Source organism: Pocillopora verrucosa, chromosome 7, assembly GCF_036669915.1.
Source record: "Pocillopora verrucosa isolate sample1 chromosome 7, ASM3666991v2, whole genome shotgun sequence".
In the NCBI taxonomy this organism is placed as follows: Eukaryota; Metazoa; Cnidaria; class Anthozoa; order Scleractinia; family Pocilloporidae; genus Pocillopora; species Pocillopora verrucosa.
The window spans coordinates 13,838,743-13,858,627 of record NC_089318.1 but is presented as its reverse complement, the minus strand read 5'-3'; the positions used below and the strand labels follow the sequence as shown (position 1 = coordinate 13,858,627).

The window sequence follows — 19,885 nt, the reverse complement described above, 5'->3', positions numbered from 1 at the left end:
CCAAGTAACTAAAGTAACTTGTGTTTGAAGAGTGATTAATCATTCTGCTCTTTTTCCTGTTCAAATTTCATGGTATCAACCCACGAATCACTCTTCTCTCTTATCATAAGAGTTGTCTGATTTCATATATTTGTGAATTCATGCTCTGTTTGCTATGTGCTTTGCGTTACGCGTTATGGCTACTGCAGTGCGTTGACATTTTCATCAGAAAGTTCTTTCATAGGAACCCCTCTTAACTTAATGTGTACAAAAGTCAACGTTTGCATGTACCTTTGCATCCTCGGCCATTCCCAGTGAATCCGGGCTTGCATGCGCAGTAGTAAGACCCTTTGTATTGTTGCAAAAGGCATGGGGACTGCAATTGTGAATCCCTTTGGCACACTCATCGATGTCTGAAGGCAACAAAAGAAACAGGAAGCGAAGGAAACAAACAGATGAATTAGTGGGTCAGGTGGAATTGCAGGTAATCATTTTCTTTTCTTTTCAATCTCATTAGTACTAAATCAAATGTATTCGTATGTAGGTTCATTGTAGTTATATTTTAATCCACTTCACTTACCCACAATTAGAATTACTTTTCAAGTCTTAGACGCCAGTTTCAGATTTAAGAAAAAAGCATGTAAGTTTACTTTCCTCTGTGTGTCTCTCTCTTTCATTCTCTCTTTGGTTTTTTTTTTTTTTTTTGTTGTTGCTTAGAAATGACGGTGTAAATGACACATGTTCATGTAGTTAGTGTTCGACTTGAATGCTTCTTAATAATTGAATTGAAGATCTCACTTGAACGATATAAAGGATTTTTTTGTTTACCTATTTGGCACCTCGGACCTTTGTATCCAGGAGGACATAGACACTGATAAAGTTTGTCTGTAAAACTGCTTCGACAAGTGGCGTTGTTCGCGCAAGGATTGTCAGCACACATGTTCTTGCGAAGAAAGAGAGAGATAAAAAAGAACTTTCACGCTCAGTATAACACGACTTAACCCAAACAGCGTACTATGCAAGGGTGTTGAAAAGTCACTAATGAGCTGCTTTTGCAATATTCACTTAAGAGAAACTTATACAATGGCCATTCGATTCAAAGATTGTTTTTCTGTGGAGTTAGGTCGTGGTTGGCACACCTAAGAATATGAAGGGATGAACAAATAAAATGAGTGAATAGAGAAGTAAGCGAATTAGCGAGAGAGCGAGTGAAATGATAATCGGAAAAAGCACAACTCATTCAGTCTTGAAGGAAGACGAACGTTCACTCCGGAAGAAGGCACAGGTAATTATTTTAATCCCAAAAGAAGTTACTGATCATTCATCTTGGATGACGCTTCCTTAATCATGGCTGCAATTAATATCATATAAAGTGTTTTCCCGGACAGGCTGCCTTAAAATATGAAAAAAGACAGAAGAGAGTCCTTACCACGATATGATAGTGATATGAGCTTTCGTTTTGTCTGAATTCCTTGGGGTTGCTGTACTTGTCAGATGACAATAACTCGCACCACAGTCTTATTTCGAGGGCCAAGTTCACAGAAATACAAGAAGGATGTTGAAGGCATCTCATGGTACACTCAAAGTCGTCGTGCACCGAGAATATTCCAACTCGAGGCACATTCAAATAACGGAACTCATCTATAGAAAACAGACCTCGTCTAACGTCTGTTACTCGGTGGTCCGCAGTGTTGTTTTCTGATGATCGGGACAATGGAGCATTTTCAGCGGATAGCTAAATACATCTGTTACAATTTTTTAATGAGGTACTCTTTTTATAATTTAGCAAATATTTTGTTCCGTTACTTATTCAATCACAACTCTTCCCAAAAACTGCTAAGGTAATGCATATTAAAGAAGTTAGTAAATACCACACCTTTTTCTTAAATGCGAATTTGATCTTAGGGGCGTGTACATAAATGTTATAATATCTTTTCAGTCTTTCCTGCAAACGCTTCCCTAAAAAGCGCTCTCTCTTTTACGCTGCACAATTAATATCATTTTTCTTTTAAAATTTGGAAAGTTAAACTACTAAACTACTACACTTTTATTTCAATGCGACTCAGTAAACTATAAGACCGCGAGACGGCTCTAGTCTCAACTATGATAATCTGCAGAAAAGAAGTATTTCCTTCTGTTTTTCAGTCGATCAGAGGCAAACGTGAGGCAGCGCAAAGGGCGGATAACACGCGAAGAAAGAGACGGAAAAAAAACTAAATAACTAATTAATTAGATAGGATTTAGTATATTTTGTCTTACTGAATGCTATATAAGTCACAACCATACACTGAGTGCCGCTCTCGCTGACAGCGGTCCTCTCGACTTTCCGTCGAAAGTAAAGATTTCCTTTTTCTTTTTTTTCTTTTTTTTGCCCATGAAAAGGGGTCAGGGCATGTTTCAAAAATAGTTATGTCGCTACAAGCCAAAGTTTATTTTTGGTTAGACCACCCAGTTTTTAAGAAAGAATTCTAAAAATACAGGCGTAAATCGGGCCGAAAAAGCATATCAGTGCATAGTACTTACACCAACGAGGTCGCCGTTTGCCTCAAAACCACAGGTATCTCTCTAACTTTCATCTACTAACATCTTTAAAACAACGCAAATCCGCGTGTTTGCTCAATTGCGCTCGAGATATCACTTTGACCATCTAAACTTTGTTTGTCTATCTTCTATGCTGAAGATTTTAGGTTTCTATAAGAACTGAATGGAAAATGAATCCCAATTTGTCCTAAAACGTCGCATAAACATGATCCGTGTGGTAACGCTTCCTTGACTTACATACATACATACATACATACATTCTTTATTTGATAAGTAGGTTGTGTGAAAGGCAGCCAAAGGGCTGATGTGGACCTACTATACTAAATATTAAGAATTACATATATATAAAAATTGCAATAATAACTTGGAACTACTACAAAGTAAACAAAGGTGACTGGATGGCGACTCCTCGATAATTATCGTTGAATCAGGCCAAGAGCCACGCACAGTGTGGAGAAGATCAAAATTAAAAATTGATACCCTGGTCCTTACAGACATTCCGTGTAGCTTACAAGGACACACAAACAAGCAAAAATATGTTTCGGTGTTATTTCCAAAACAACACGCATACACTCTGAAAGAATTCTTGCAGTTTCTTCTGATAATTTGCACGGAACGCAATGAACTGGCCCTCCTTTCTGCAAAATTGTTTCCATCATGAATTATTTTATGCTGTTATGGACCACAATATTCTTGAGTGACATACTAAACATTTAAAATAATATCCGGCTTGATATATAGTGTGATGTTTCATGCTAATTTGTTTCCCTCTTTTGCTGGTAGAAAAAGTGAAACCAAACACCAGCTAATGCAACGAATTAGAATCGAAAGTTATAAAATTAATTGGAGAATTTTACATTTTACAAATAATTTCATCTCTCGAGATGTTTACCTGTGGTTTCATGGAAGGCAAATATTATGATGGCTAAGGGAGATGGTTGCAAATATTGTAATAGATTACAAGCCATTACAGACCATTGAGATTGTTGCGTAGACTATCCTAAAAGGTGTTTAGTGAGCGGCATGAGTCTCTTAGCCGAGACGAAACACTAAGTTCACATTCAAAACAGAAGGATATGGAAAGCTTATAGTTTCAGAAATTCTGTTGGTCAGCATGTCATGTGATCACGTCATGTGTAATAAACAAACCTAACTGTCTTTAATAAAACTCTCATTACTGTTACAAAGGATAACAGTCGAATTAACGCTTGTATGAAAGTCTATCCTGGTGTTGTTTACTCAGCTTAAAAGATGGTAGTCCAATTGAAAAAGGTGTTAATTAACCAAAACTATAATGATTGGAAGATATTTTACCGCTGTGTTGTGTTTTTCTGACAGCTAATTATAATTCTAAATCAACATCTCACTATGTCATTTAACTAGACGAGCTGGAATTTGACAGTTCCGCTTTTCTCTTTCGTCTAGCGGTTGTGTCTTTGAGACAGCTAATTATAATTCTAAATTAACACCTCGCTAAGTAGGTAAAATAGGACGAGCTTGAATTTGACAATTCGATTTTTTTCTTTCGTGGAACGGTTGTGTTTTTGAGACAGTTAATAATAATTCTAAATTAACACCTCACTAAGTAAGTGAAATAGGACGAGCTTGAATTTGACAGTTCGGATTTTCTCTTTCTAATGAACGGATATAAACTGTAGATTTTCTTAAGAGAATCTTCTTAAAGTACAATTTGACTGGTTAAGTCGAGAGCCGGAATCTCCGGAAAAAAAAAAAACAGTTGGAAGTGGCAATTTGTGGACAGTTTGTGTCGGCAAAGGAATAAGAGTACTGCATTTCTACTATTTGGCAAAAGTTATGAAGATGCTTTTTAAGCCACGAATGCCTAGTTATGTTCATACTGCTACATTTGTTCTCACGCCCAAACAAAAATAAACGGCTGGAAATGGGGCCCATCCTTTTAGAAGTTTTACCTTTAGTACTAACTTTCGAAATATTCACGCCATATTCTTAAACATTTTTGCAAATCCGCTCTAGTTTGCCCTAATCTAAATATCACTTTTGCATTTTTGAAAAGAATTTTCGCGAGAGTCATGAGGAAGAGTTGAAGACCACTGGACCTTGTAATTTTAAGCAAATTGACGTTTCCCTTCTTTAGCTCATACGTTTGTGATGATCAATGTCTGAAAAGCTCTCACATCAGTTAAAAAAGCAAAACAGAACACACACACATTTGCTGTAAGTGGAAAAATTGTACTCATAGGTGCAACCTTAAATAGTCCTGGCCATAGACAGTTTTGTCTTTACCATAAAACATGGCGTCAAGGTCCAATTTTTAAAAACTAGGCTAGCCCCACATTTTAATCCCACATTTTTGTTTGTGACATTTATGTCCCTCTAGACTCAGTTCACATGGAAAAAGCACACAAAGAGCTTTGCGTCAAACAATTTAAAGAGCAGTTTGAATGGCGTCGGCTGAAATGTATGGGATACATGATTTAAGTTGAGCTGCAATGACTTCATAATTTGGGACGGTTGAAGACACACAATCAATCATTGAAATACCCTTCTTCTGAACTAGATTTCCTAGTTTTCTGCATCGTATTTCCTTAAACCCGCATTTTCTTAGGTAATCCGAGTTAAAATTTATTTTTGGATGTATATTGTTATCAGGTAAAGGTATTGCATTATAGAATTCCATTTCTGCGTGACCTTGCGTAAATCACTTGTCGAATTGCCGTACTAACACTCGATAAGCTGGAAACCACTCCGCTTCGCGTCGTGGTTTCCTACGCTTATCTCGTGTTCTCCCAACCTCCCGCGTGTTTACATCAGGCTATGTAAACACGGAAACCATTTTACATATCTTCATTATAACATAGCTAGTAAATTTGTGTAATCAAATTCAATTGTGCAAGAGTGCTTCATATCCGTATTGTGCACGCTCATGGCGTCAGCACACAAATCCCTCGAGAAAAAAAATTCCATCGGGTTGAAAATGTTATAAAAAAATTGGTTCATACGTCAGCGGTGCGTTCATCGAGATATGCAGTACTTGGGAAGTTCATCAATGAACAATTGGTTTATACGTCAGCGAGCGTTCATCGAGGCATGAAGCACGCGGGAAGTTTGCTCTCTCGCGCAATTGAATTTGATTAAACGTCTTCGTGTCTCTTGAGGTCATATTTTTGTTGTCTTAAATGGGAAAGATCGAATAATCATGAAGAAAACGAGAATCATGGTAAAATATTATAGTTCATTTTAAGAAATTACGCGACTAAGAAAGGATTGAACAAATTGAAACAAGGACGAGAATAAAAAATAATATTCAGCAGACAATGCAAACAAAGAGTGGTTCAAAACAGATGCCCCATGAAAGTGTGTGGAAATGCGACTTATAAAATGTATTTTCACAAAACACACTGCTATGAAGATTTTCCGGTGAAATTTTTGTGCAATGATATAGCATGGGTATCATCGATCATAAATCTTCGTCATGACGTTTTGGGAAAAACGGCATATGGAAAAACGTTGTGCGCCTTATTAGTTTTCATTTCTACTATAGTAGAAGGGCTCGCTTCATCTAGGGCGGAAGGGATCTAGGGGTAATAATGGAATAAGGAGAAAATTTAAGAAAGATGTGAACGAAACAAAAGATACGATAAAACATTTACTTGGAGAACAGTTAGCTGCTGTGAAAAAAGAAGGCAAGAGAACGAAAATGAGATGGTGCTTGAAATCAGCAGACATGATGAATGGCTGAGGCACTTGGTGAAGTTTAGCTTTGCTTGCGCTTTAAGTTTCACATTTAAGTCGCTCTCAAATTGTATGTACTGTAGTAACTCGAATCTGTTTTTACTTTACAACGAAACGTTGCGCAATTGGGTCATACAGTAGACTTCCAGCTGCCAGCTGTCTAAGAGAACTTGGGGTTCATTGGTTCTTTATTAGGTTCTAGCCAATTGTTGCGGCCTTCTGAAGAGTTAGTTTTTTCCTAACTTAATTATAAATAAAAGGGACTAAAAGGAAAACAAAACAGAGCCTTGGCGATATGGGTTTCTAATGAAATTGCAGAGGCCTCCTCCTCCCTCGAAAAAATTGAAAATTCGAATGCATTGTGATGCCTTTCCGTGAGGTTTGGAGCACTTATCAAAGAATATATTTTGTCACAGAAAAAAACCAAAAAGTCCTCTCAATGGGTGAGGGAGGGGTGGGGGAGCTTTGACGGCTGACGTTTAATTTTTTCCTATTTTGAAGGTTGACAATTCAATTTTTGGAGTCTTTGACGGCTGATGGTTACATTTTAGGGCCGACGGTAATTAGGAACGTATTTCTTCGTCAAGTTTATATTTAGGGTCATAATAAGTTTTTCATCATTTGCCATAAAGTAATAACTATTTTGAGGACTCTTCAGTCTTCCTTTGACAGAATGGAGTTAGGCGTACTTACAAGACCTCCAACAATAATTTATGATTAATTTCGAAGTAAACTGTTGTTCAAAGCTATTTTTGTCAAGTCGACTGTTTGCAAGCTGTCAAGCTGTCGCAACATAGGTGCCTTGTCTGAGCCGTCACTCATCCTGATTACACGGCCAAAACTGCGGATCCGACTCCATTTACTTCTCTTTTCCACTTAATTCCTCACAAGCTAGTTCAAGAATTACTTCACTGTTGACTTAGTGATTCCATCTGATATTCATCATGACGGGTAGGTGAAATTATAGTATGGTGCGTAATGTCCTAACTTGGTGATGGTAGAAATAAGCGTTTTACTGCATTCGACAAAAGTGTTTCAAACGCTTTTAGAACGCTTTGGCAAGGAGCGGTGAGGTGAATTAAAAGATAAATTTTGCTGAGGCTTAAACTTGCCGTTTAGATATTTGTACAAAATGTTCAATTATAAGAAAATCCCTAAACTCATCATCTTCATTTTTTTTATGAATTCACTTTTCAATTTGCTTTCGCACTCATCAACTAGTATTGGTTCAAGTCCAACGTTGGTATGGAACTGCGGTATACGCTATTTCCTTGAAGAAGCGCCCGGGCGCTTATTTAATTTTATTTATTTATTAATATATTGGCATTATGAACAGGTGGTTTTTTTTATTCCTATTAATTTCTTTGGAAAATTGGGACAGCTTTGGGGTCAATGTGAGTTTTAATCAGCGAGAAGCCAGCCATGAGAAACTTTCACCTTGCAGGCCCTTTATGATGAAATTTTTATTAATACTGCAACCTCATGAGTTTACATCAAAATTACTACTTCACGGCCTTGCAAGGAGATGGGGAGCATCATCATTGGCTGTGAAATCAAGTCTGATCTAAGTCCATCAGTTGCATCCTTTGCTTGGGGTTTTTAAAATCAAAACCAGAGTCTTTCGAGGACTTTCTACCTAAAAAAAATAGAATCCAAGAAGAAGGTTTTCACAGGGGCCTGTCAGACCAAAGAATAATAATAACCCAAAGAAGCAATGGACTCTAAATTGAACACATGCAAACTGTCTTCTATGCAGGGAAATGCTCACTTCCAAGCCTTGATAAGTTTTAAGCTACTGCATTTGATTGATTGAGAGGGTGTCTAGAATTTTATGGACCAGTCTTAGGTGAAGTACAAAAAAAAAAACCGGTGCAACTCGTGTTGAATTGGGATGCTAGAAAATCCTACATTATCCTCTTCACCTTTTCTCTCTAAAGAGAGATTAAATGAGTAATTTCTCCACACAGAAATAATAAATTCATTTATCAAAACGTAATGAGGGTTAAAAAAATTATCAACCCTATGATAAGGCGAACTTTAATTAACCACCACCTTCTCAGAACTAACATTGAAAGAAATGTAAAGCAGATAGTAAGGAGAACTTACACTGCGATCCAGGGAGTATAAGGGGTACATGGGACCTACAGAAGTAGGTTCTTTGATCGTTTTGAAAATGCTATGCCTGCATGTGGGAAAAGGCTTTCTGCCAATTTTACTGTACCATAGTTATTAAACTTTTAAGAAATAATACTACAGGTGTGTGAAATATTATAAGTCAAAATAACTAAATCCAACACTTCTCTCCCTGCGAAAAGTTTGGGTTAATTTTTTTCCATGCGTATTTCCACGCTTGTATTTCTCGTGAGCATTTTACCAAATAAGTTTATTTCTAATTTTTGTTAGGTATAATTGATGATGAACATTTTTCAGCATGTTCTGTACTAAACTTTCTTTGGGATTTTTCCCTAGTTTCCAGGCTACTTCAATTTATACACATTGAGCAACTGACAAAAACAGTATTTAGGTCATTGTGACTGTTCTCACAATATATACCAACGTAAGTGCCTTATTTGAGCCGTTGTCACTCATCCTGATTACACGCCGAAGACTGTGCGCGACTCCGACTCCATTTACCTCCCTTTTTAATTTCTATCTGATATTCGTTATGGCGGGTAGATGAAATTATTGTATGGTACGTAATTTCCTAACTTGAAGATGGTACAAATCCGCATTTTACTGCAGTCGACGAAAGTACTTTAAAGCACTTGTTGAACGCTTTGACAAGGAGCGGTGTGGAAAATTAAAAGATAAAATTTTGCTGGGGCTTAAATTTGCCGCTCAGATATTTGAACAGGGTGTTTAATTCTAAGGAAATCTCTTAACTCGTCATCTTAATTTTTCCAGGAATTCAATTTTAAATTCGCTTTCGTACTCATCAACCTGTATTGGTACTAGTGAAATGTTAGTATAGAGTTGCGGTATACAGTATTTCCCCGCATAAGCGCTTAGGCGCTTATCCAAAATGTTTTATATATTAATATATTGCCAATATAAACAGGTGATTTTTTGTATCCCGACTATTTTGTTTGAGAAAGTGAGGGTCAATGTGTGGTTTTTTTCAGCGAGAGGCCAGCCATCAGAAACTTAAAGTTTCTTGGTCCTTTTTGGTCAAGTTTTTATTGATACTCCAACCTGACAAGGTTACTCGAAAATTTCCACGTAAAAGATATGAAAACCAACAATAAGGTTATCACAGGGGCCTGTCAGACTAAAGAATGATAATCCATAGAGTTTTCGCGTACTCTGCCTCAAATCCATAATTGGGTGGGATGCCAATTTATTGCAAGTTTAACCTTTTCCGCCCTAACGTTAGGATGCATATTCTCTACACGGCTCTCCATGTTTTCTAAGGAGCCAAGGAGGAGAATTAGTTTAACAATCCAGAGCTTTAGTCGGTGATCAGTTCCTTGATTTAGGTGATCTTAATGTTTGATCCGGCGGTGATATTGTAAGAGAAATTAGATCCTTGTCACTTTTAGGGGTCAAAGGTTTAATAGGTGTTTGTTTATCCACTTTTTAATTGTTTAATTCTTGTAGAGGACAATGGATTCTGAGAATAGGATAGGAAAGGCTTTGAGCTTTTCAGTTGATGGGAGGGATGTCAAAAACCAAAACAAATGAAACTACAACAGCCTATTGGAATATAAGAACACATCGCATGGAGCTAATTGAGATTTCAAAGCTACCATAAGCAAACTGCCTGGAGGCTGAAATAGATGAGACATGTCATTGGTTGAGAGAGCAGAGAAGGTTTTTTAGCTGGAGAAAAATCAGGGCAGAAGAAAAGTCACCTGTCTATGTCAAAAGTGAAATGTGTGTGCTGACCTCGTACCGAGGCTGGGCGTTGAAAAAAGTTATCAGCAAAACAAAATAATATGAGAATTTGCAGCGACTTTTTCTTTCATTTTAGTGATTGCGAAGCACCAGTTATTAGTCAGACAGGAGAAGTATCATAAATTTAGTTTGAAAAGTTTATGTCCCCTGGAGAGAACTAAAGTGAAAAAAGTGAAAAGCGATAAAAAGAAAATTGTATGTGGCTTTCATTTCGAAGAACATCATTTTAAAAGAGAGTCTGACCGTGAGGGAAGGGAAAATGGTGACCAGCAACGGGAAATAAGGCTCTGAGAATCAGTAGGAGATTTGCAACGAAAGGGTAAACAAAGTGGGAGAGAGGAAAGAGCTTAGAGCTTAGAAAAGAGGGCAGCTGTGTAAAACGGGCGATTTGGTGGAGAGACAAGATTAGTAATGGAAGATTGTTACATCTAAGCAGCAAGTCCAAGGGAGTTATCAGATAAGTGCCCCGCCCGAACTTAGTTAAGCTGAGAAGTCCAAAACTGTGCATCTACATCTCACTGAAGGCAACGAAAGATGAAGCTGCAATAAACTAGTCTATTTTATTAAAGAATCGTCTCAATTTCGTTTAGGCCAGAAAGTATAGCTGCTCCTTTCCATTTCGATCCTTTAAGGATTATAGTGATACACATAACAATCCAAAGGCAGTGGGAGAGATTTTCACCCGTCCACCTCTTCCTCCTTCTAAAATGTGAGGATAATAATAGAAAATATTATTGGCCAATGATAATTTCTACGACATAGTAAGCGAGTTGGACACCTCTGTTATTAGAATATTTGAATGCTGTTTGATATGCCGTTTTACATGAAAGAATGTTCAACTTGGTATCTCAAATTTATCTTCATAGACTTAGTAGAAAGAATGGCTCGAGATTGATCCAGGGTAAAACGACAGTTATGGGGAGCATAAGTCCCTATCCGAGGGGTTGCGCTTGAAACAAGAAAAATCTGTGTAATGAACATGAGACTTATTATAAGTGTTTTTTTTTTTGGCGAAAACTGAGTCATATTTATTGTACCAAGATGTATCCCATGGCCTTGATTTTTTTGTATCCATTATCTGGAGAAACACCGGCCACGTTACCGCACGTGTTTAAATTGTCAGGCCTCCCGCCCGTGCCAAATCCGATCCTTGAATCGCACGAGTCACACTCATTCCTGCCGTTGCTTACAATGCCAATTCTGGCTTTAGAAAATCCTGTCGAACTACAAACGGCATTGAACCCTTCTTTGTTGCATTTTCTCTGTAATGAGCCTTGGGAACCAATCAACTCTTTCCACTTCTCACGACCCAGTGGGGTGGCGTGGTATTGGCCATCAGCAATCAGTGAGTACAGAGAGTCAGCTTGCTTGTGGATGACGATGAACCTGAGCTGTTGGTCGATCTTCATACCAAGACAGATCTTGGAGAAGGATGTGTTCCAGTAGGTGGGTAACTTTGATTCTTGTCCGTCGAACCCAGTTTTTCCTCCGGGAATATTGTATCCTTCGTAATTTGTCCAGTAATGCTTATCATAATGGAAGGTGGTCTGAAATATAGGAGCAGTTAATTTTTTTAAATTCACTCCGAATTAATGGATATTTGCTGTATAAGTTCTGTCGTGTATCTGCATTTATTGATCTATTACTCATTTTTTTTTACCGTTAAATTTACCTTGGTGATTACGCCATCGTGTCGTGAAGACTAAGGTCATTTTTTTCCAACACGGACTCGGCGCCGTAGATCAGTGCATGACCTATCTATCTACTTATAGGCAGTTTTTCTGTGTGTTCATTTGCACGCCAGTCAAGAGTCATTGAAATGATAACCATTTGTGAGGTGAATGAAGAATGATAGAAGTCGTTTTTCTATAAAGAAATTCTGATCTCTTTTATATATAACAAAAACAAATTAGAGTTTGATTGTGTCACGATAATAGTAACCTGATCCCCCCTCGCTCCACATTAGACTCTGTAATATTCCTGTGATCCATGATCTTTCCTCATTGGCAATCATTGATTGACACTAGATGTTCTATAGTCCTCCAAGAACCCTCCTCTACCTATCCCCTCCCCTCGCTGGATAGGGGATGAGCAATGACAGCTCTTTAAGTCAGTGTGATATCTACATATCCATTAACTAGTGTGGAACTTTAACTCAGATACGATATATTCTTTGTTACGAACAGCTTTTAACCGAATTATGATCTTAATGATGTGTATTTCTTATCTAGCTGTTACATGATATTAAAGAAAAATATGTTAGCATATATTTATGTATTCTTTTTCATTCTTTTTCAACAGTCACTACACACAATAAGTCTTGAACGAGGTCTGTTCTTCATATATTACCTTCTCGATGAAAAACAAAAGGCTTACATAAGTTACATGCACGTTTTTAACTTGCAACGTTTTGAAAGAGAGCGGGTTTATACACGAGATAATTATTTAATAAGCGTATGCACCTCTCTGCCGTCAATCTTCATGACTGGTGTCCATCCTCCATCTCCACACCCAAAATTTCCCATGTGACAGAAAACGGACAATGATTGGGAGTCAACAAGAAGGGTAACCACACCACTCACATTGGATCTTTTGAATCAAAAGGAAAAAAACAAATACAACTAATAATGAAGATAACGATGGTTAAATAAAACTTGAACTTATAAAAGTCATAGCTACAATGGTGGGAATGAAAATGACAATGGGAAAGTTACTGAGCGACAATAATAATGATTCGACAAATAAGCAGACGAAAAGTTGATCCTTCAGACGTCAATATCTGTGGAATATAAACAACAGCCTTTTATAACAACAATGCTTGGTTATTTGTCTTGGAATCAAATAGATGTCCCAGGGCAAATGTTATTTTTCTCTTCTTCTCTGAGGACAGTAATGCACCCCTTTTAAATGAACCAGGTTTAAAGGACGACTCTCTTTGTATATGGAATGTGGTTTGAAAATTGGGCTGTATTCGGTGACGTGACGGGCTTAAACTAATTGCGGGCAAGCGGAATATTTGATGTACCATGAAAATAATGTCGAAAATTAATTCTACTTACATGCCATGAATTTCTTTACACGAGGAACCTCCTGGAACGAATTTAAAAATACCTTTGATTAGAAGAAATTGTAAATTTGTTTTAGCTTCATCTTAATCCATCATTGGGAAACTATATTGACTGCAATCTAACTGATTGACAAAATAATTTTATCATGTTCCAAGCTCTGCTTTGTAGCTGAAAAGAGTTCTCAGTTTCATTCACTTTGTTTGGCAGCATGCATGTTTTCTTCAAATACATCATTGATAAGAAACGGCGTCAGGGGAGGATCCATTGTTGTTATCTTAATAAAACAGTAAATATTTTTATCCAGTTTTTTAAACTTTCTACTTTATTTGAAGGCTTACCAAGTTTATTACCAGTTGTGTCTGAAAAATAATTAATTATTTCGAAAAAGATCAAAAACTCATGATTGGGCATTTAGTTTCCACACTAATAATATTAACGGTTTAAGCTGAAACAGATGCCAGCTCGTATTTTGTGATTTTACTCGAAGAGTACGTTCAAACGATTAAGAATCATCGACGGATGTGTTTCAAAGGTACTTACCAACTGAAAAAAAAGGAGATGAAGAAAAAAAATAAGCAATTTGTGGATAAGGTTGAGTACGATATCTTGAATTAGCAAAAGTGAGATCCGAGTTGTCTTCTGAAGCCAAAGGACGAGGGAGATCACGCAGACACATACAAAAGGTTTAATATATCGTGATTTCATGCGAAAACCGAATTCAATAATTTTCTTATTACGTAGATTTTTCAAAAATCTGAGTTGCAAACGTTTTAAAACACTATACGGACGTCTTTCTACTTAGAAACTAAGTAGATTTTGAGCTCGAAATGATAACTGCAATATCCGTTACGGATATTGGGTTATTGTGTCAAGTGCACACGCTATAAAATATTTATTGGTCACTATCAACCCATCTGATATTTTATAATAAGTCTAATGTATAATAATAGTGGTTATCGTATACCTTTGGTAACCTTAAATAGTATAATGATGGTGACAAGATTCTTAAATTTGCGCTGCAATGTTTGCTTTGTAGCACCTGTTTATCTTCAAATAGTTTATAAAGGTCTTAATGCCTTGTGGAATGGCAGTGCTACCGTTAATGTAGCAAAATTCTTACTTATACTTTTCACTAACTGATTTTCCTCTATATTTCGACCCCAACGTTTACCTTTACATTCTCGTCCATTTCCAGTAAGTCCATGTTTACATGTACAATTGTATGCCCCTTTGGTGTTATTGCAAAATGCATGAGGACTGCAGGTGTGTAACATTTCAAGACACTCGTTGATATCTTCAAATTAAATGATAAAAATGATTGAAAAAATAGACAGACGAATAAATGAACAAATAATAGCAGCAGATATTGATGTCTGAACAAAAAAAAAATTAACAAATAAATGAAAACAAAATTATCGTACCAAAAAAAAACAAAAACAGAAAAAAAAAGCATAGAAGCACCAACAACTGTGAAAACCACAATAAATGCGTAGGCCTCCTTCACATACTGTTCCTGGTTTGGTAAACGTAGTTTTAGTTTTCTCATGATTAATACACAATTTTTTCAAAATGAATCGATCAACAGCCGCCTTGAAGGTCATACTGATGAGCTGCGAAACATTCATATCTTCCTTGTGTAAAATTGCAAAAGTGCAAATGTAAGCTTTATCTTTTCATTGCATAATTGCTAATAAATCCAACGCTGACCTTTACATTCTCGTCCATTTCCCGTGAATCCATTTTTGCATGTGCAATTGTATGAACCTTTGGTATTGTTGCAAAACGCATCAGGGCTGCATTTGTGTATCCCACGAACACATTCGTTGATGTCTGAACCAAAAAAAAACTTAACAAATAAATGAAAACAAAATTATCGTACCAAAAAAAAAGCAAAAAAAAAAGCATAGAAGCACCAACAACTGTGAAAACCACAATAAATGCGTAGGCCTCCTTCACATACTGTTCCTAGTATGGTTTGGTAAACGTAGTTTTAGTTTTCTCATGATTACTACACAATTTTTTCAAAATGAATCGATCAACAGCCGCCTTGAAGGTCATAAGCAGTACTGATGAGCTGCGAAACATTCATATCTTTCTTTTATTTCAATGCGGAAAGTTCCGCAGGTGGCTTATTACCTTATTGCTTGTGGTTAATGCACTTTATCACTGTTTCTTTCCACTTTCAGTGCAGCTCAGAAGATACGAGAAGACGAATAAGGAGAAGGGAGATGACCAGAAGAAATGACCAAAAACGAAAATTTCGTTATTGAGTTGTGTTGGTGAAAAAACCGTGACAAAGGCTTGCTGTCCTTCGGTTTTTACTGACTAGTAAGAACGGTTTAAGCTACATGGGGAAAGGAAAAGCTCTTTTATTCTATGAGACCCAATTAACAAGCAGCACGCTAAAGGTTTTCCTCGTTGTTGTTAACCTGAAGTTCTCAAGATATCAACATAAAAGTTGTGTTTACCTCTTTGGCAAATCGGACCCTCAAATCCAGCGGTACACAGACACCGATAACCTTTCTTGGTAAATCCGCTTTGACAAGTGGCATTGTTTTTACAAGGATTTTGGACACAATTGCTCTGACAGAAGAAACAGACCGTTGTAATTTTCATTATCATTATCATCATTATAATCATTTTCATCCTCTACTAGACCACTACGGTTATCAATATCGCTATCGTTATCCTTGTTATCAGAGTTGTCCTTCTATTTCTAAATTTTTCCAATAACTTTAAATGCTTTGTCTTTGAGGAGATTTTGGTGAAGAGCACAGAGGAAATATTACCGCTAATGTCTTGAAAGAGTAAAAACAACTCAAGTTCGCAACTAAAGGTGAACACGAGACTGAGAGTTCTTAAAAGAAAAACAAAATAAACCAATCTGACTCTTAAATTGAAAGTTACATTTACCTCAGCTGCGTGATAAAAATACATCTCTTGGTCTATCAACTTTTCTTCGTGTCCTTCATGAGTAGCATTGTTCAGTTCACATTGATAGTTTCCATTTCCATCTCCCCTTGTATAAAGATTAATGCTGACACAGTCGGGCACCATATAACACAAGTTTTCGCAGAACCCGGAAACTGTAATTTCCACGGTGCGAATTGTGTGGTTTATGAGGCGTTTCCCGTCAAATGCTTTCTCAGGCACAAACTCCAAACTGCGACACTGGTCTGCGATGCAGACGTCTTTGAAATGGCAATTATAATACATTATACGTAACGTTATTGCTTATGATGATATGTTTAGAATTTCGGAAAACTTGGTAGGTGACATTTCATCATCAGTTGTGTTAGACTTGAATTTTTTTCTTCGTCTATTTTATTTCTACAAGAAAAGGGATATACAAACCCTCGACAGTGTCTCAGGTGTTATTATGAGAGTATGTAAACACGGCAAAAATTCCCTATTATTAAATTGAAAATGATTTCATTTCTGTTTCGCCTGTTTCAAGGGCTGTTTTAAAGGCTTCAGAAAGACGGCAATCTCTGAACAGTTTGGGTCAATGGAGGAAGACGACTAAGGGGGTTCAAATTCCTCGGCAGAAGTTTTGTTATCGATTTTTTAATCGTCTGTATTTCGCTTTGTAGAATTCTTACTTAATTAATGCACTTACGTACACGAAAATGTCATACTTCTTCAAAGTACTATCTGTGCGTTGATAACTGAATATTTTAACGACAATTACTCGAACCAAAGGTAAACATGGATTGGATATAAGTCATACTGAAACTAACCTTGTGATCTGACAGCCCTTTGTATCATAAAGCAGAGCTCCAATAAGAAAAGGGAGACAAAAACAGAATACATGATACAGATAACGATAAGAAAACTTCTAGCCCCTTAAACATATGCTTGAGAAACGAATTCTTTACTTAATATTACTCATCATGACAGGGGAAGTTTGAAACAATAAAAATTAGGCTGACGCTGGTTAAACCAATGGCAGTCAAATTATTTCGTATGTCAGCTGTTCTGCCTTAGTTTCTACCAGTAAAAATGTTTGTTGAGAATGCTGTTCGGTTCAGCAATAATTTGCCTGTCAATTGCCATAATTAAGTTTTGTCACATCATTCTGTAGCCTGACATGCTATCATGAATAATTGATAAATAACAGTTGAAATTATGCAGCCGTGTAACACGTCAGCAAATTCACCTCCTCGACAACTTTCATATCCATACTGTCGTCCCATTTTAGGAATGATAAATGAAATTTGTTAAATGATAAGCGCACTGATATTTAAACCGTTTGTGCTGAATTAGGGTAAATTGGACCTGAAAGAATTGTTTTAGGTCGCGCAATGTTCCTACAACTTTATATTCATAGCATAATCGAGCAGACGTTTAGACCGGTAAAGCTCGCATAAGTTCTGTGTCATAATGTAATTGACTAAATTGGTTCGTCGTTGAAAATGCGTGCGTCAAATAAATGGATAGATGTAAGCTTAGTTTGTGAAAATGAAGAATTCATTTGATGGTTTCCTTGGTTAACGCTTTTACACAACAGGTGGCATTGTGAAACTTTGCCAAATTATCACGCAACCACTGTTTATTTTGGTGGTGCTAAGAACTTCCTGTGTGTCATGATATTCGTGATGGATAAGTTTTGATTATCATGGAGCCTTGTTACAAGCTAAGTCAGCCAATTCACCTCCTCGACACCTTACATATCCATATTTCTGTGAATATTTCCGTCTTCCCCTTTTTTTCGCTGAAAGACTTGTACAACAGCTGGGATTATGATGCTTTGTTAAATCAACATAACAATGTTTATTTTGGTTCTCTGGTGAGAACTTCCTGTGAATCATGTTCCTTCTCCATGATTTACTGCTCCCGTTTAGAAATAAAGGCTTCATATTAGAGGCAATAAATCAGTAGAAATTAATTTTCACAACTTCAAATTAGCTTTGTTATCTACACAAGTTTCAAACTTTTCACTTGATGTACACTGACACTCGGCATGACTTCCTATCCTCTTTCATTGCAGACGTTATCGAAAACTGGAATGATGTTGTAGTAAAAGTTGCTGACTTTTTTTTGTAATTGTTATCGATATTTTTATCATTATTGTTTGTTATCATTTTAGGCTCAAGAGGGAGAAGTCCTCCTTCGTAAGCACTTCGCTGTTTTTTTTATCCATTTAATAATCAAAACAAGCACCTCTGTCTGACTCTACAAGCAAAAGTTCACTTATCGATATGAAGCTCTAACGAACGAATTTGATGAAGTAAGTCCGTTATATTCCGATTTTGTAACGAGTAGGAAAATAAAAAAGAAATAAAAAGGTGGGTTTTCAATTATCATAGAGTGCCATAGGAAATCAAAATGTGTTATTGTTTATGGGAAGTTATTTCAGCATCGTGGTGGCGCACCCATTAAAAATGACCGTACAAAAATATTGAACGATTATTTCTCCGCAAATGAAATCTTTGAGGAGAATCACTTGATTTTTTTTTTCTATTAGTGGAAGTCTTTTAGCATACCTTCAATGTATTTACATTGCTTCGTGTTTTCCCTCGAAAATATTAATGTTGTCCAAACAATGTGCTCGCGTTTCTTGATTTGTTTTGATCACTTTTATTATTAATGAGGTTTTTTATGTTGATTGAACTAGAACCTGTCTCCTTGAAGCTGTAATGTTGCTATGGTAGCCTTAATTGTTTAAAAAAACAAACCCAGTTTGATTGCAGTTCTTTGGGCATTTTTGAACATCGATTTCAAGGAGACAAACAGAAAAGTGGAGAAGCTATAATCCATCAAAAAGAATAGGTTTTTCCAAATAACGAAACCATTTGAACCTTAACAAACTTTTATTCCAGACTCATTTGACCCCAGCCTCTCGCGACCATCGATCCACAGTAAAATGACGATTTTTTTAAGTTCAGGGGAAAATTGATGAAGATAGTCTTTGAAATTCTGGTGCAAATCCTAATTTCCACCCTAGTCCCCAACTTTATTAATATTATTACCTGCTATGAACAAAATCAAGAAGTGTATCAACATCGCACTCAAAGACGTCAGCTGCACTAAGCCTCTCCATGCTCTGTGAGTGAGATACTTTGTGGCTTAAAATCCACACCGTCAACTTAAAAAAAGGGGCTAATGACTGATTCCAGTGCTGGCCAAAAACACTAAAGGGCAGCATGCAATGGTGTGGAGGATTGGCTTTTATATATATGAGGTGATACACTAAACTCTGAACTTTTCGGCGGCTGTTGAGATATTCATTGGGTTACGTATTCAGTGGCTTTGGTGTTAGCAGTTCTCTCGGCTGAGAAAGATTTTTCACAGGCCAATTTTGGCCGTTTACCTGAAAGACTTCCACTGTCGGTAAGGGCAAAGTCAATAAATGAGAATTTTGTAAATTGAAAATGACGACCATTGTTGTTTATGTTATCGTGATTCAACGCATTTTTCCATCTTAAGAGTTAGCGCCAACGCACTCTACAATTGTTATTCGAGAGTTGTCGATTCATTTATTTTCATTCTTTCATGAATTCGGATTTTATTCTCAGTAAAGGGCTATTGTGTTTATATGATAAACAAAATAATACATGGTTGCTTTTAGATATGGCATTTCTCTTCTTGTGTTCAACTCGACATCTCACTCGTGAGCTATCGAGTTAAACACTCGAAGAGAAATTCCGTATCTACGCGCGCCATTGTATTATTCTCTATTTATCGCT

The 19,885-nt window shown here is 36.8% G+C and overlaps 1 protein-coding gene across 1 annotated transcript; it reads right to left on the bottom strand.

The window, feature by feature from the left end:
- Positions 1-11,156: 11,156 nt before the first annotated feature.
- Positions 11,157-16,412, bottom strand: LOC131793550 (uncharacterized). The gene is made up of 7 exons (XM_066170185.1): positions 16,110-16,412; positions 15,665-15,779; positions 14,904-15,026; positions 14,374-14,490; positions 13,188-13,239; positions 12,591-12,717; positions 11,157-11,675 (listed from the first exon to the last, which is right to left on the bottom strand). Exons 1-7 carry the CDS (start codon positions 16,410-16,412, stop codon positions 11,157-11,159), a joined length of 1,356 nt encoding a protein of 451 aa, XP_066026282.1.
- Positions 16,413-19,885: the final 3,473 nt, after the last annotated feature.